This window comes from Canis lupus, chromosome 26 (genome assembly GCF_003254725.2).
Source record: "Canis lupus dingo isolate Sandy chromosome 26, ASM325472v2, whole genome shotgun sequence".
NCBI classification, from domain to species: Eukaryota; Metazoa; Chordata; class Mammalia; order Carnivora; family Canidae; genus Canis; species Canis lupus.
Window position 1 is genome coordinate 5173337 of NC_064268.1, and position 17743 is coordinate 5191079.

At 52.5% G+C, this 17743-nt stretch overlaps 1 protein-coding gene across 1 annotated transcript in view; it reads right to left on the bottom strand.

The window, feature by feature from the left end:
- Nucleotides 1-139: 139 nt before the first annotated feature.
- AACS (acetoacetyl-CoA synthetase) overlaps nt 140-17743 on the bottom strand; it is a 58090-nt gene continuing 40486 nt past the window's right edge. The window contains exons 11-18 of the mRNA XM_025473599.3: nt 15813-15877; nt 15547-15669; nt 12204-12317; nt 10090-10215; nt 5445-5514; nt 4904-4962; nt 3835-4037; nt 140-1382 (exon numbers count right to left, since the gene is read on the bottom strand). Coding sequence (XP_025329384.1) covers nt 1245-1382; nt 3835-4037; nt 4904-4962; nt 5445-5514; nt 10090-10215; nt 12204-12317; nt 15547-15669; nt 15813-15877 — 898 coding nt within the window. The 3' untranslated portion in view covers nt 140-1244. The remainder of the gene's footprint in view (nt 1383-3834; nt 4038-4903; nt 4963-5444; nt 5515-10089; nt 10216-12203; nt 12318-15546; nt 15670-15812; nt 15878-17743) is intronic.

The window sequence follows — 17743 nt, forward strand, 5'->3', positions numbered from 1 at the left end:
GCCCACCGGCTCCTCAGCACAGGCAGCTTCCAGAAGCGGATCAGGTCAGCCCCTCCAGAGAAAACGCCAGCACTCCGGACATGAACAGGTATGTGCACATATGCATGTGTATATATATATATATACGTAGATGTACATATATGTATGTATATATATTTATTACATAAATTCCTCATAGCACTTTCCCCTGTATTTTTATAATCCAGAAGAAAAGAGATTCCAAAAAGGTTTTCACTGTGCTCAGTTTTTTAAAAATACAAAAACAAACATCAGGATTACAGGAAGCTGTTAATGTACGGAACAGAGAGTGCATATGAACCGCCTGGCTATCAAACCCATGACTCAATATCCAACTTCCACGTGAGGTCCAGGAGGTTCCATGAGCTCCAGGGGGAGGAGTGCAGTGAGGCCGTGTCCCCTGAGGCCAGGCAGCTCCGACAGGGAGGACCCCGCGATTGCTGCCCAGGTGGCCCACCGAGTCCCCAAGAGCGCCGCCACCCCCCCGGGGTGGACAGCCTGTTCTGGAGCACCCACACATTCCAGAGAACTAACATGAACATTTTTTTAAACCAGTTGAAGTTGATGAAATAAGGAGACCCTGTTAAAGAACGAAGCCCATGTGCTCTCCACAGGGAGCTTCTGCCGTCGGGCGGTGCGATTTCGTGGGGGCCACATGCGGCTCCACGGGGACCTGCAGGAGCAGTCGGCCACTGGGGAACAGTCCACGTGCAATGGCGGACAGATGGGCCCTGAGAAAACGACGGTCAGAGCTGGAGAGCAACTGAAGAGGAGACACAGATCTACCCGTGAAGAGGGCAAAAGGGAACTACGGGCACGAGGTTGGAGGCAAGACCACCCCTGAGAGATGTGCCGCCACCAGAGTGCCAGCCAGTGCAGGAAGCATGGCTGTGACGCTGGCCGTGACCGTTGGCCACAACCGTCCACACTTGGGCGACCCCTGGCTCCTGGCGGCATGTGCAAGAACACTTGTGCAAAGACACAGGCACTCTCAGCGCCTGGCCACACACACACCAAATGCTCCCTTTTGGCCTCTGAAGGTCAGGATGTGGCCCGACAGGGCTTGCGGAACCCCCCGGACGTGACTCCAGAACATAGAACTGACCCTTCCCCAAGCGCACGGACACTTGCCTTCCCAAGAGCTGCGGGTTTCTAAGCAACGTCCTGAATGCTCGGAAGTCACAGCACAAACGCAGGTGGCAGTGTGCCACGTGAGTCAGTCCGACTCAGAAGTCCTGCAGCTCTGGGATGTTCTGGTACAAATCCAAGGTCTCAGGGTTTGAGAAGGCCCCTCGGTGCTCCACAGCTTTTCCAGCAATGATCTGCTTCACAGCCACTTCCACCTTCTTGCCATTGAGAGTGTACTGCCAGGGAAGGGCAGAGAAAACAAACACAAACAGCAGCTGAGCCTTGAGGGGTAAAGAACGAGCCCTCAGCCCCGGCATCTAGGGACGTCCAGACCAGATACCGAACACCTCCACCTGCAGCCAGAGAGCAGGGGGCCACGGTGAGCATGTCGAGCTCGGGCCACCACATCCAGGGGACTGGGGGCTGACTCCCTAAACCGAGTCGGTCCCCTCGAACGTGCAGCAGGTTGGGTTCGTGGGGCTCACAGGCACACAACTCTCAGAAGCGCCTATTCTGTTAGTTATGTGCACTGCATTACCCTTCGCTGCATCATAAAAATGGCCCGTCACTACCGTGTCAGCCACGGGCCGCTTCCTACAACCTCGTCCCAGATCAATTGGCCAGCGAGCCTCATCCACCAGCCTCACCAAGCTTGCCCAAAACCTTTCCTCAGAAACATTTATCAGGGCGGTATGGGGCATTACTTTCCTCGCAGTCAGACTCCATCCAAACGTTCAAAGCTCCCTCCACAATCCAGGCCCGTGTGCTCCATCTTCAAACCCCCTGGGCCTCTGACGGCAGTGTGGGTGTCCAGGGGCCAGGGGACTTCAAGACAAAGCCTTTTAGTAAAACCACTGGTGCCCTAATCTCTCCAACACAGGCACTACTTTTTTTTTTTTTTTTAACCTGAGATGTAATTAAAATTCATTCATTTGAAAAACTCGGGCAACGTGTGAACTAATTAAGGATCTAAGCGTTGGCTTCTGAAGGACTGCCTGTCACTTGGGTGTCAGCCCCTCTCGCCCTGAAATGCAAGAGTCTCACGTGCTTTATGGGCTTGTAAGCTTTACACAAAAGCTCCAAGAACAGCTCAGGGGAGCTAATAATTTGTATTTTCCATCAGCTGACAAAAGAAAGACCGTGTTACAGAAAAAATCCTGCTACTGTTTCCTCTGGTGAGAAGTGTGGTGGGAAGCAGAGATACCCCGACCCCTGGCTGCTGCTGGGGCCTCCCCGGGAGATAGTCATGCTGCCCCCTGTCAGGTGCTGCCCCCTGTCAGGACGGGCCAGGCGTCTCAACTGTGAGAGGAGACAAAGACGTGCTGGGGTCAGGGCAGTCATAGCTGCCTGGGGCCTGCCAGCCTCACAATGCCCCACGCACCCCAAGTCTCCTTGGCTGGGCCTCCTCCTCCCCAGTGCAGTGACACACACAGCCAAGCCAACCCAGTAGTTCAGGCCAGGAGGATCTGAAAATACAAGGGCCTTGAAAAATCTCAGGGAACCCTGGAAGGGACTTCCCAGCCCAACCAGACAGAGGAGATAGCACCTATGGAAAGCGGGTTCTGATAGTGACCGGAGCACCAGGCTGAGGACAGAAAGACAGATCTCCATTTCCTGTATCTCTCAGAGAAACCATGCCACTAATCTCATGAGCAGACACAGTGGGGGGTAATGCTTCTGGCAGCAAAGGACACACGTCCTGGTTCATCAAAAGAAAGCCAAGGGGAAAGTCAAACTCTGGTTCTCCAGAATATTCCAGAAGCAGACAGAACTGGTTTGCTGAAGGAAAGCCTTTGGCCCTCCTCAGGAGAAGACAGTAAGTGTCATGAACTCAAGAAGTACTTTCCCTCCTGGCAGGAGCCACTGATCCCAGAGTCACCAGGAGTCACCAACTGAGACAAAGAATCCCAGCAGTGGGACCCTTCCAGTGCACAACCAAAATTAAAAGCAGCATGTGGACAGGATAAGAAGTCCCAGCCCTGCTCAGGGTAGCACCAGAGCTCAGCTCCTGCCAGGGCCCAGTCAGGCTCTGCCCCGCCCCCCATCAGTGACCAGCTACCCTGCAGGCCTCTGAGAGGCCCTGCCTCGTCTGTGCATTCAGCTCGTTCTCTGCACACACGTGTGCACACACACAGCAGCTTGTCTCCTCAGCTGATACTTGCCTCATCATAAGCAGGCCAAGTTAGAGCTGAGACCCAATCTGGGGGCCCCTCCTCCCCCAGTCAGAACCTAAACAAAGTAGAAGGGGGAGCAGCTTTCGGGAGACATGCCTCTAAATAGATTTGACTCTTCTTTCCACAGGCAAAACTTAAAATTAAAAGGCAAGAGCAACAGTACCCCAGTGGCTCTTTAAAAAGTTAAAATTAATTTTCTCATTAATAATTTTGAGAACACACTCAAACCGCACCAGGGAAAAGCCAGTTGGATATGCAGGGCTGGGCCTGCCTTGCCTCCAAATACAAGTATTTAGCAGAAGTCACTTTACATGCAATTCGGGAAGGGTTAAAAAAAAGAGACAGTAGGAAAAAAAAAAAAAAAGATGGGGTTGCCAGGCAACACGGACAAACTATAAATAAAGCAGAACCAGCTTTGAGATGAGCTCCCGGGTGGGGGCTCTCGGGGAGATGACCGCACTCTGGTCGCCACCACCCAGGGACAGGAGCCCGAGCCCAGCAGCGGCGGACCTACCGGGATGCCTTTGGTCTCCAGGATGAGGCTGGGCACATGCCGCGCAGACAGGCCATTGCGGATGGCGTTGCGGATGCTCTTCACCAGGTCGGGCCCGAAGGTGTGGCCGGAAGCCATCTTCAGGAAGAGAAGCACCCTCTCCTCCCCATCCTTGTTGTACTGGGGCACACAGAGGCTGTCCATCACCTCCTCGAAGGCCTCCACTGCAGAGACGGGGGAGAGGCCACACTCTTGCACCAGCCGGCCCACCGTGGGCACCAGTAAGGGGAGGGGAGGCTGGCCACGAGCCTGACGGGCACTGCCGTCTCTCCTCCCAGCTGTCCAGGAGGAGCCCCTCAGGGGGGACAAGCAGTATGCTCATCACTGGCAAGAGTCAGAGCTTTGCTTCAGCTGGAATGGTGGACATATTTATAGGAAGCCAAACATAGGCCTTACTTGCTTAATTACAGATTAATTTAAATATAAAAAGGAAGCAAGTACTGTGATAGGGACTCCACTGGTGGGAGGAACAAAGCCTGGATGCAGATGGATCAGGACTTCTCCATCCTGGCCGTACAAACCACCTTGATGCAACGTTGGTAGGAAGCTACTGCCCAGGGAGGCTGATTTTGTGGCCTTGGTGGGCCAATTTATAGGCCCAGGGATGACTCCACTGTGCAGCTATGAGGCCCACTATCTTTATAAGGTGTCCTCTGAGGTGCTGTGTAATCTCCAGCATTCATACAACCTCTCTATGCTTCTCTTTCTTCACCCATAAAGAGCAGACACAATTAAACAACCCAAAGTTGCTCACTGTGAAGATAAAATGTAACAGAACAGGGATGGGCCATGTGACCTTAAGAATACTCCTCTGGGAGGTTTTACAGCTACAAGCAATGTGGACAAATTACATTCTGGAAAGAAGGATGTGTTCAGAAATGTCCATTCTCACAGCTGAGGCAAACAGACCAGAGTTACGCCAAAGGCAGAGTCTTTGGAAAGCAGGCTCCGGAGCTCCCTGCTAGGACACACCCTCCTTCCTTCCTGAATGACTTGAGAAAAATTCAAGGAGAAAGGGATTATAACATACCAATGTTATAGATTTCCGAACTGCCAAATCGCACTCCATTGGGGTTGAGTGTGCCGTCACTGGAAAGAGAGACAAGGTCAAGAACACACAGCAGCTCCTGAGTGAGGCACGTCACACAAGGGTGGGGGGCAGGGGCTGTCACCCCCTTTTCACATGGCAATACTGGGCCCCTCACGAAGGCTCCCTCCCCTGTTCTTTATCCCCACCAGCCACCTCTTCTCTCTAAACTCCAGGCTAGACAACAAGGGAGTCCCTTTGTGTGGAAATACCCATCAACCTCCTGGCCCCTCTCCACCTGTACATGTGTGGTATGCGCCCAGTACCCACACACTCCCCGTTCTGGAAGGGCTGTTGCTACCATGGATGGACACTGGCTGCACCTGTGCCATGTGCCTGCCACTCATCAGGGGGGGAGGGGGGCACAGAAATGTGGATCAGGCCCAGGTCCGGCCCTAGGGGAGACACAGGATCCCTCCAATCCCTGCCCGGATGCCTCAGGAAAGGGGGCTCCAGGGAAGAGAAGCCTCTAAAGACTCCTCACCTCCGGCCCAGCATGATGATGCCTCCAGTTTTGGGGTTGATTTTGCAGTAGTCGCCATGTGTCCAGACACCTGCAGGGAGGCAGAAGTGTGTGGTCACCCCAAGTAGAAGGGGTCCTAGCTGGCTGCCTGGACAAATGCCCACAGCAGGCATGACAGCAATGGGATGCTCACCCACAGACATAGCTGAGGCATAGAAACAGGATTGGAAGGGGGCTGGGGGCCCAGGGGTGGAGGCGAGCTGACCATTCCTGCCCCCAGGAGCTCAGCATCTAGCGGAGGCCACTGTCTGCCCAGTTCTCACATGAAGCACCAGCATACAGGAAATCTCACTCCTTCCGCCACCGACAAGGCCTCAGGAGTTCCCAGGGGAGACCAACACCAGCAGCAAGGACGCAAAAGGGACCAGGGAAGATCAACGGGAGCTTTGGGAGCAGGCCCTCTGAGTGAAGCTTAGGGAGTACAAGCACACTTTAGGAAGACAGGGTGGTTGGGGACAGCTCCAGGGCTGGTCCGGAGGGGTTAGGGCCACTCCTGGAATGGGATAAACAGAAGCAGCATGACCCGCGGGAAGCTATTAACAGAGGCCTGAGGCCTGAGCTAAGGCATGAGCCACGTGGACAGAGCTAACTAGTTGGTAAAATCCAGGGGATGTGGAAGGCAACAGAAAGGGTGGGGGGGATCAGAGGTGACCCAATCACCTGCGCCATCCCCCTGTGGCCTGGCGTGCAGCTTGTTCCTGGGCTGGCAACATTCCCAGGAAGGCCCTCGTCTCAGGCTGCAGCAAAGCTCGTATCCCAAGGGATCAAAGCCCCAGCCTTGGCCACATCCTCCACTCTCCACCCGGAGGAACAGGAAGGAGAAGCCACACCTCAAGGGAACTGCCAAGGGAGCAATTAAACCAGCCAGAAGGGATCCCTGGGTGGCGCAGCGGTTTGGCGCCTGCCTTTGGCCCAGGGCGTGATCCTGGAGACCCGGGATCGAGTCCCACGTCGGGCTCCCTGCTTCTCCCTCTGCCTGTGTCTCTGCCTCTCACTCTCTCTCTGTGTGACTATCATAAATAAATTAAAAAAAAAAAAAAAAAACAGCCAGAAGCCTCCTCCTGCTGCCAATTGCAGTGACCCTTCAGCACCCACACAACCAGAGGCCAAATGGGTGTGAATAATCAAGAGCACACCCCAGCGGCTCTGCAACCACCTGGAAGTCACTCGCCCCAGCAGCAGCCTGACCTCCTGAAATGGGTCCCGAGTCCCCTGGGAAAATAGCAAATAAAACCAGCTACAGGATCTTCACCCCGAATGCCTCTTCCTCTCCAATTCTGGAGACACTTCCCAACTGGCAGTGCTAACCCATCAGCTCGCACCTGCTCCTGAGGCATGAGGCGCCACCCCTAAGGCTCCAGGTCAGACGAAGGCCAGGACATCTGTCTGTCTGCAGGGAATATGTGGTCCTTGGGAGGCAATTTTGAGCACAGAAGGACTCCTGAGCTCAGTTCTTCTGATGCAAGAGGATGGCAGGCCTGCGGGTCCTTTCCCCTTCCTCCCCAAGATGAAGAGAGAAACCCCTTTCTCCTGATTAGACTTGCAAAAGACTCCCCTGCACAAACAGGGAAAGAGATCATTCCTAGGGCCGCAAGTGGTATGCCAAATTTCTGCAGAGGCACATCTGACAGCTACACAGAAAACGGGGCTGATGATCGCAGTCCCAGGAGCCAGCTGCAGACACAGCCTCAGGCCTGGCCCGCCAGCACGCCCCCTAATCCTTTCTCATCTGGGGACTGGGCGCCCGACTGACACACAGTCCAGCGTGCGTGGAGGCGGTTCTCCCAGGAGTTTGATAATCACTGCAAGGCCCTGGAAATGGAGACCAAACAGAAGATGCAAATACACCCTGAAGGAATCATCATTTTGTGAAAATATAAATGAAGCACTCCCATCTCGTACAAGACGCAGTCGGGAGGGAGACTCCATGCGGGGCCAGTGGCCCTGCTGCCAGGGTGTCACAGCAGAGAAATGCAGGCTTCCTGTAGCTTCCCAAGCCCCAGGCCTGTGGTTCAGGCTGTGTTCATGGCACACAGGCTCCTTCCACCTCGCTTCGGCCACAGCACGCCAGCACGAAGGGGGAGACCCAGCCTTTCTCTTGCCTTCCTCCTGGAGGGCCAGGAATTGAAAGCTTCTACAGTGCACATTGTGCTTTTGTAAGTGAAAGAGTGATGGCACGGCTTTCTGCATCTGCAGATGCGCCGTCATGAATCAACTGCTCGCACACACGCTCCTCTTCTAGAAGGGCCTGGGACTCTAGAAGGTATGACTCAGGACTACTTCTGCTTTGAACCTGTCTGCTGATGCAGGCTGAGGGAAACCTTGGCTGTCTCCATGTCATCAAGCCCAAAATCTTGACAATTAGTGGGTAGGGTAGGCTTGCCCTCCCAAGCAGAATGTGTCCCCTGCACTCGCCTGCACCCACTGTGTCTCCCTTGACTGCCAGGAAGCTCAGAGCTGAACTCACTGCTTTATAGAATCAGAACAGTCTTAAATCTTTCTTCAATCTGCTTTTCTCTTTAAATGTTTACTAGGTTTTTAAAAATAATAAGATGTAAAGAACAGCAAAACAGCTCATAATTCCTCTACTCAGATAACCCTTTGTTGTCCATTTATTCACAGATTTACACACATATATTTCCTTTTAAAATGGACATAAAAGAGATACTAGGCCCTCTGGGCTGAACTTTTGCTGCTCACTTACTGATTTCTTGGATATCGCTGCCTGCTTACATTTTCATCTGGCCTAATGATGTCTGTGAGTTTGCTTCCTGCTGCAGAAACAACCCTTCCTCCAGCTGTTTCCTTTAACCACTGATTTCAATACAGTATCCCAGTCTCCCAGTGCTGGGGTGTGGACAGTCAGGTTCCTCCTGTGTTCATCCCGTCTACCACTAACAGCTTCAGAGTCCCATTATCTTAACTGCCTTCCTCTTTCCATACTGATTCATATATCGCACCTACTCCCAGAAAGCATTTGAGGAAACTACTTATAAAACCAACTATGTGATGAGATTCTTTAAAAACAATCAGAAACCCTGCCCTGGGGGTAAGAGGACTGCTACAACGAAGCAACGATTTTAACTCTGAGCTTCCCGGCAGCCTGGGCAAAAATGGAAATATAACAGGCCACAAGATTATTTCTTTTCTCCAGAGGGAATACCAGGAGAGGAGAGGAGAGGAGAGGAAAGGAAAGGAAAAGAAAAGAAAAAAAGACTTACTCTGAAATCAATCCCGAGAGACATCTGTCACAACAACCCTTATATACACAACAAAGAGTTACAGAAAAGACAGTTTCCAAAGACCAGTGAGCAGTACTGCGGAAGACAAAGAGATGGATTTCTTAGATGAATCCTCCAGCTGAGGTTCTACTTTTGGCCTCTCTTCCTGAGACAGGAGCCCCTGTCCTGTCCTTCAGGGTCACCCAGGGAATGTTTCTCTCCACGTATGTGCTCTCTCTGTCCTGCCTCACTCCGTCTGAAAGCTGCGTGCGGGCAGGATCCAAGGTGGCCCAGAGCGCAGCAGGCACCCAGTGGAGGCCACGCCACATCTAGGGGTGCTCCTCCGACTCCTGCGTGGGAGGCGCGATGCCAGATTCAGTGGCTCTTACACTGGCCGTATCAACATGTAAGGCCAGGTGCAGAAACGGGCGGGATCCGCGGCAAATTCCGCCCCTGACAACCATCTGCCCTTCTCTGATCCTCCACATGCAGTTAATGCAAAATCAATTTGCCTTTCTAGAGACCATAGAAAGCAAGCGCTTGGGGAAAAAAAAACGCTCTGGGAGAAAGGGCTTGCTAAACTGAGAATTATACAGCTAGGATAACACAACGAATTCAGGTAAAAGGGAGAGAGGAGACAGAACTTTAAATAAAACACTTCCCTTCTCTGGGGCAGGGCGCCACTGGGAAGATGAAACATGAGGGTGTCAGTGAGAGTGACGAGCGGGTTGTAAGTCATCCCACCACCAAAGCGCTCCTCTTCCGACAGCCCCACGGGGACTGGGTGAGGGTGTGTGCGGGAAGGAAAGGAAGAGTCCCAGCCAGGTACCTCCCAAACACACACTTCTCCCCGAACAGACAGGCACAGTCCTGAGTGAGCAGGTGGCCCACAGCCTTCCCACGGGCAAACCAGAGCTTGTGCCAGGCCTGGCAGTCGCGTGTGGGGCCGCAGCGTCTGCACACAGGGGCTGGGTAAGCACAAACCAAACTCACGGGCGCCTGGAGGGCTCGGTCGGTGAAGGATCTGACTCTGGGTTTCAGCTCAGGTCGTGATCTCGGGGTCCTGGCATTGCCCGCACCTGGCTCAGCACCCAGCAGGGGGTCTGACTGAGCTTCTCCCCTCACTCTCTGATTGAGATTCTGCCCCTCCCCACCCCCACTCATGCACACACTAATAAATAAAATCTTTAAAAAAATAAACTAACCCAGATGCTGGTTGTACATGATGGCCTCAAGCCACTGATCCAACATTCATTCCCGCCCGGCTGGCAGAAAGAGCTGTGAGCAGCTTCACCACACATGGGCAGGGGCGTGCATACCAGACACCAACAGCCCAGCCCAGGCGACTCCGGGCAGCCCTGTCTGCATCCCCCGGACCCACCTACCTGGGAATCTGGAGAAATACGCCTTCCTGTACTTGTTCCCGTTCTCATCGTTCCAGAAGTGTGTGGGCTGGCAGGGGATCGGCTTGGTGCACACCAGCTCACCACTCTCGCCCCAGACTGCCTTTCCTGGTTTGGGAAGAATTAAAAAGTAATCTGAGCACACATGACAACCACACATGCTGGCGCACGCTTGCTCTCTCTAGCTATCACTTACACCATGTGCTTGGGCCCTACATGAAGGCAAGGGGCTAACTCACACCACATGCCTCGTGTTAGCACCACTGGAAGCCGAGCTCCTCCCTTCCCTAGTGACCTTCCTTCCCAACACCCTCCCCCAAACCTTTCTGAAGGGAATTTATTGGGGCATCTGGGTGGCTCAGTGGGTTAAGCATCTGCCTTCGGTTCAGTCATGACCCAAGGTCCTGGGATCAAGTGCTGCACCAAGCTTCCTGCTCAGCGGGGAGTCTGCTCCTCCATCTCCTTCTCCCTCTGCCCCTTTTCGTGCTGTCAATAAATGAATACAATCTTTTTATTAATTTTTAGAAAAACAAAAGGGAATTTATTTCTCCCACATGTGTTTTACTATTTTCACTCCATCAACATCAGCATCTCTGAATAACAGAATCACTCCTTGTATCTCCCAACTGCACAAACGGCAGCATGCTGCAGCATCCAGGACCTTGCTTTGGTCTCCCGCATGGTATCAGGATGATTGGTCCTCTACTACATCATCTACTACACACTGCTCCAGTTCATTAATTCTCCACATGCAGTCATGGCTGTTTATTCCTCCTGAAGATGTACCTCTGTATGTTCCCAACTCTGTTCCCTACTGCAAACATGCTGCTATGAACATGCCTGCACATCTCTCCTTGTTCACATGTGCAAGTTCTTCTCCCAGGAGTGGAACTGCTGGATCACAGAGTCCCTCCGTATCTTCACTATCATTCACTGTTACCAAATTGCATGCCGAGTGAGTCACACTGAGTCCCACTTGCTCTCAACGGGGCAGCCCAGATTCTTGCCCTGGGCACAGCAGGTCATGAAGGACAAAGAGAGAAGGCAGCACAGCACCCCTCCCAGTGAGAGGGCCCTGGAAGTCAGCTCGGGCCCAGTTATCCAGCACCTTCCACAGCGCAGCACCATAGGACTTGCATGGAAAAGCCACCATCCCACCGTGTGTCCACAGAGGCTCCTGAGTTTCCACACCTCCTCCACCTCACCTAGCTCATGTCATCCCACAGAACCCCCAAGATAGAAGACAGACAGGGAACTCGTGCATCTGGAAGCTAAAGGGACAGCTATTGGTTTCTCGCTGCTGGGAGCATCTGCCTCCCTCCCAGGCCACAGAATGCAGCAGGGACCAGAACCAAGAGAAATGGTTCGGATGGTGGGGAAGAAAACAGGCATGTGGGGGCGAGAACTTTTCTGAGCACTAGGGAAAATCCCTCTTCTGAAAATAAAAATTGATTTCCAAAAGGTCTCTGGCAACATTTTCCATGAAATGGAGGAGATCTTCCTGCCCTCTCCAGGCTTCTAGCCCCGACTCCGATGGGGCTACCAATATTGCCGTCTTTCCCTCTTCCTCACACAAACAGGGCCTGAAACAACCTCCCCAATCACTCTGCCAGGTTAAAATAATGGTGGCTGCAGTGCAAATTTGTACAGTGCACACACCACATGCCAGGCCAGGCCCTGTTCAGTGCTAGAGACACAAATAATGTCCACTAACAGGTTACTGAGCAAAGGCTCATCCTGAGAGCATCAGAGAAGCCAGCCGCCGGCTCCCTCATGGGGTCTTTGACAAGATCAGGGTGTCACACGAGCAAGACACTGTGGCTGTCTGAGCAGCATCTCCCCGGTTTGGATGCAGGGGGACAACTGCCCTCCCGGTCCGCCTGAACACATGCTCTCCAACGTGCTCCAGCCCAACACGGACTTCTCAGGCTGGCAAGCCAAAGGGGGCTGGAGGCAGGGAGCCCAGTGGGTGGCTAGAAGGACACAGTCTGCAAGTGGACAGGGCCACCCCCCTCAGGGCAGTTATACACCTGAGTGCTTCCAAGCTACCAGTCACACTCAGTCACAGAAAGAAAGATGGTTAGTGAAGCTGTCACCTTCCTCGTTCCAGGCTTCCACGGCCATGCCCAGGTTCCGGGCCTGAATCTCTCCTTTATACACAGGAATAGAAAAATTCTGGCCCATGAAGCAGGAGATGATGTCAGTGCCACCTGCAAACAAAGGCAAAAGGAGATCCAAACTTCAGAAGATGGAGACAAATAGCTTATGTTCTTTATTGGTGAATACCAAAGGAGGAAGACCCCAAAGGACAGGTATTACTACTCTTTCTGCTGGTAAATACTGAAAAATCTGCTGATGGTTAGTTAGAGCTTCTTTTCAGGGAGAAATGGGGGAGGTGATTTAGAAATTGCCACAAATCGCCCATGTCAGAGTGACTTATTTTTTGACTGAGTCTCCCTGGTGGATGAGACAAAATAAATGACCTCTCGTGGTCACAATAAAATTCAAGACTCAGGCTCACAGAAAATGGAAGCCTCATCCATTCTACCCCCCAGGCACTGCTGTGCAGATGGGTCACACTCAGAGGCCCTCTGCGGCGACTCCGGCTCACTCAGCCGCTGGAACAGCAGCAACACTGGGGTCCCTGCAGCGGAGGGCACATAAGACAGAACATGTGAGCTGGGAAGCACTCCAACACCAGGAAGGAGCTCGAAAGGGAGTCAGGTCCCGAGAGCCATCGAGAGAGAAGCGGCAGGAGCCCCTGCAGCTAGACCCTGCTGACCACCATCCCCTCCCTGGGGGACTTGGGGCAGGAAGGCACCATCAAAACGTGAGCAGGAGGTACATACAGAGCTGGCCCCGCACAGGCTCCCTCCTGAACCCAGCCACTCTTCATGTACGTGTCTGTGTGCCTGGAAAGACCCCCATAACTGACGAGGCACTCACCCCTTCACTGTGCCTGGCCCTGTGACCCGGGGCAGAGGGCACCCAAGAGCCACATAAGACCACTAGAAGCTTCCAGCAACCAGCAGGCTTTCGTTCTGGCCTCGACTCTAAGCTGAGTCGGGCAGAGGCTCCATATATGACGTCTTCCCTGCCTTTTCCTGGGGCCTCGAGTCCCATGAAAATGAGAGTCATGTTCATCCCAGTGGCTGCAAGGTGTGACCAGCGCCCCAGACCCCAGGGAGGTGTGAGTGCTGCCCCCCAAGGCTTGGGGATGCTCTCCAGGTGATTCTGTGACACACACAGCACCAGCCCAGCACTGAGGAGCTGACACATGCTGCTGTCATGACACCACCGAATCACCCAGCAATACCATGCAAACATACTTCCCTAAGCTTCTATAAACTGGCATTCTGGTCAGGCAATGCATGTAGCACAAGACCTGGAAATCTAGGAGGGCAAGAAGTGGATGTGAGCCTTCCTGATGCCTGGTTCCCCTCCCCGTGGCCAGAGACCCTCTCCACAGACAACCATCACATACACACAAGGACACCTCATACACCTTATCACCCTATCACACCCCCATGCACCTGCTTCCCCTCACCCCCAGCATCTTGAAGAGTGTTTCATGTCAGGACACACAGAGCTAGTATGTCTCAAGGCTTCATGGCACTCCAGAGTGATACCCAGGCAGCAAACATTTACAGATGTCACCTATCATGAGGCAATGACTCCGTTAAATAATTGGCCAGAGCCCTGGCACTTCCACCCTTGGCAGGCAGCACTGGCACAGAAAGGCCCCTGGAAACTACACAGGACAAACCATCCCTTTTAAGGCAGGCAGACTAGGGTCCAGAGGGAGAAGGGATGTCCCAAGGCCACTCATAGATGCTGGCAGGAACCCCACTTGCCAAAACAGCTCAAGATCCCCAGCCTTGGGCTAAAGGTCCAGTAAGAAAGCTGGTAGGGTAGCCTCAGGCTTCAAGCAAATTACATGGCATCTTTTAAAGATGTCTTTTCAGAAAAATAAAGTCATCTAAAGATTTTGATGAGCTACAACAGTATTAACTTCAAGTCACACTATTAAGGGGGAAATACGGAGTGTGAACCCTAAGTTAAATGGGTCTCGACCCATCAACACGGGCTCCCTCACCTCCATACAGACACCTCTGACAGGACACAAGCACAGGCTTCTTCAGGTAAGGACAGAGTCGGGGGGAGGCACCACCCAATTTCATTTTTGGATTTTCAATATTTTGCCACATGCACCAATTGTCCTCATACAACTTCACGTTAGGAAAAAAGTGAGGAGAAAAAGGTCACTTGAAATCCCACCCCCACCTCCACCCCCACAGGTTTACATCCCCTACACACATATTCCTTTTCTCAATCTACAAAAATGACCACACTTTATCATCCTGCAGTCTGCTTCTCTCATTCAGGGTATCACAACTGGCTTTCAATATCAATAAATATGTTTTATCCAAATAAGAATTTTCATCATATCCCTTCTAATAGCAGCAAAAATTAAGGATGTACCATAAATTATTCAATGAATTCCCTTCTACTGGCCTATAGGTAATTTCTAGCTTTTTTTAAAAGATTTTATTTATTTATTCATGATAGTTACACAGAAAGAGACAGAGAGGCAGAGACACAGGTAGAGGGAGAAGCAGGCTCCATGCAGGGAGCCCAACGTGGGATTCGATCCTGGGTCTCCAGGATCGCGCCCCAGGCCAAAGGCAGGCGCCAAACCGCTGCACCACCCAGGGATCCCAATTTCTAGCTTTTAATGAACATGAACAATGTTGCAACAATTGTTCTCATACTTGGCCACTCATTATTTACAGATTCTGTATTTGCAAATTCTACTACTTACTAAAATTTATAACCTCAAAGTCAACACTTGGAGTGCTTTCAAGGTCACTGAGAACACGAGCCTTGTGGAGAAAATCTTGAGCTGCCCACATGCACGTTCCCAGCCGAGGTCCCTGGCCTCTGGTTTCAGCTCTCACCACAGAGAAGACCAAGGGACAGTGAGGGGAGGGGCAGGGTGTGCAAGCAGCTCTGGCCCTGGGCCCAGCTACACTTGGTGTCAATCCTTACACTGTACCCTGCGAGGGGGCCACTCTGGCAAGTCCATCAACAATTCTGAACCTCGTCTTCTCTTCTATAAAATAAAGATAACGGAATGTACCAGAATAAGCTGTGTTCAGAATAGAAGATTATAATTGATGCATACATGCATGTGTGCGTGTGTATCTCTCCCAGGAGCAATGGTTCAGGAGTCACTAACTCAGCGACTTTCTAGAACTCAACTCTCGTGAACGAGGAGAGCCAATCATGCATAGATGTGTACCCTGATATTTACTGGGGACAATTTCAAGGCAGTGGACCTGCTGGATCAGAGGCTGGGCCCGCTTACAGGGGCCAGCCTGGTCAAGCCCCACTTCCTCTGATTGCACCAGAAACTCCTGTCCATGGCGCAGGCCGCACCTGAGATGGAGCCGAGGAGGACACTGCTCTTGATGCACTTGTAGACGTAGTCATAGCTTTGGGCTTTCAGGGGGGAGCCGGTGGACAGGATCGTATGAAGCGTCTGGAGACTGTGGGTTTCCGCTAGGGCAAAGAATCACAGAAAGATTAAAACTAAATCTGACACCTTTAGTGTGGCCTGTGTGCAGGACATAGGTGACAGAAGCTATGGATTCCTTGGCTGGCAAGATAGGAAGTAGGCCAGGCGTTCTGACAGGCACACTTACCTGGCTTCATGTTTTTCTCTTCAAGGACAGCCAGCCACTTGGCACCCGTTCCAAGGATGGTGATGCTAGGAGCACAGGAGGGAAGGAAAACAAACTCTCAAGGCTCCTGCATATTCCATGCTCCAGAGCTTTCTAAAATTAGTGACTCGTTTCTGGCAAGTCTGCAAAATCCAAGACCCACCATTCTTCTGGGCTGAATCAATACTTTCTGTTCAGTAAACACCTGTGTTTACTGTGGAGTACAGCAGGGACAGGTCTGCACACCGACCCCAACACACCCAGAACTCTGGCTCCGTGGGAGACGATGACTTGCACGGTACCCCACAATCTTACCAAATGCAGGATATATTCCCTTTCTGGACCAAAGGAGGCCATAAAATCAAGAGCCCTTAAGCTCTAGCCTCAACATTCCCTTCTGCGGGGCTGGAGCAGGCCACAGGAGCTTCTGGCAGAGCAGGGGTCGTCAGCCTCCTGGATGCCCTTCCCCGACATTTCTGTGACACTTAGCAAACCTGCAGCTTTTCTCGTTTCAAACGTTTAGAGTCCACGGTGCTTCTCTCTCATGTCTGCACACACAGAACGGCACACGTGCTGAGCACACAGGACTGTATCTCCAGGGGAACGTGCTATTCAGCAGTCTACCCCTCCTCAGCTGTTCTCCCAGAGAGGCAGCCCCCAGCATATAAAATGTCTTCTTAACTAATGTCTTCTCTGCGGGCCCAAAGGAGGTTGCAGAGTCAAGGTCCCTCTGTGTCCCTCTAGGCAGCAAAAACCTCATCCCCTCGCTCTTGGGTGGCATCTCCCTCTAGGGAGATAGCCACACGCTATCTGATGCCAGGAGGCACAGGGCTTCAGGGCACGGGGTGATTTGGGTTGGGCATACCCCTTAAGGCTGCTGTCATTCCCGTCCCCCTTGGACCCCTCTCTTCACCACCACCCTGCCACCAGTAAGCACCTCCCCCAAGACCTCAGGCACTTCCTAGGTCACTGTGCCCTAGAGGTGGCTGTTTGGGGATGGGGAGGCTTTAGGGGAGGTGTATACAACCTTCCCACATCCCCCATGTTTACTGCATTAATTCAGGCAATCTGCTTCACAAATTCAAGATCATCCCCAAGGACTAAGGTGCCACCCCTTCAGGAGTAGCTACATTTTAACAGAAGACCAGGGACGCTATCCCCTTCTGATGGTGGAGTGTCTCCGCCCCAGCCACCAGCACCAAGATCTCCAGTCACCAACCACACTAAAACAATGTTCATTATTCTGCTCATCCCCTCCCTCCAGGCCCCCAAAATCAACTGAAGAGTGTTCAAGCCTCAGGTATATCCCTGTGACCTTGGCAATGTACAGAGACTCTGAGCAGGTACCAGGCCTGGGTCACAGGCCTACTTGTCTGAAGAATGGAAAGGTTTCCCCATCAGTCTCCAGGGCTTGCATGAGATGTTTACAGAAGCACGGGAACTCTGTGGAGGCACTCAGTGCTGCCTATTTGTAGGGAGTACAGTTGGGGATCACTGTACAAAGCATGAGGCAGCTTCCCAGCTGGGCCAGCGTCAGCCCTGGTGCCCCACAGACAGCTCACAAACAGAGCCTCCCAGGCCACCCATTCCATGCCTGGGGACTTCTATCAGCCTAAGACTTCTATCAGCCTATCTGTCCCTGCCCCCCCCCCCCAATTCATTCTCTACATGGGAGCAAGATTTAGACTTTAAAAACATGAACCGGGTTATGTTGCTTCAAATGTTCCAACAGTGTTGTGTTTCATGCAGAAAAGCACCCACCCTCCATATTGGCCCCACAGCCACTCTTCACATTCACAGCACAAGGGTCTCTCCCCACGCACTATCTCAGGCACCTTAGGTCCCAGGTGCTCGCCATTCCCTCTGCCTGGAATACGCTCATGTCCCCTCCCCAGGCCGGGCGGCTCAGGCCC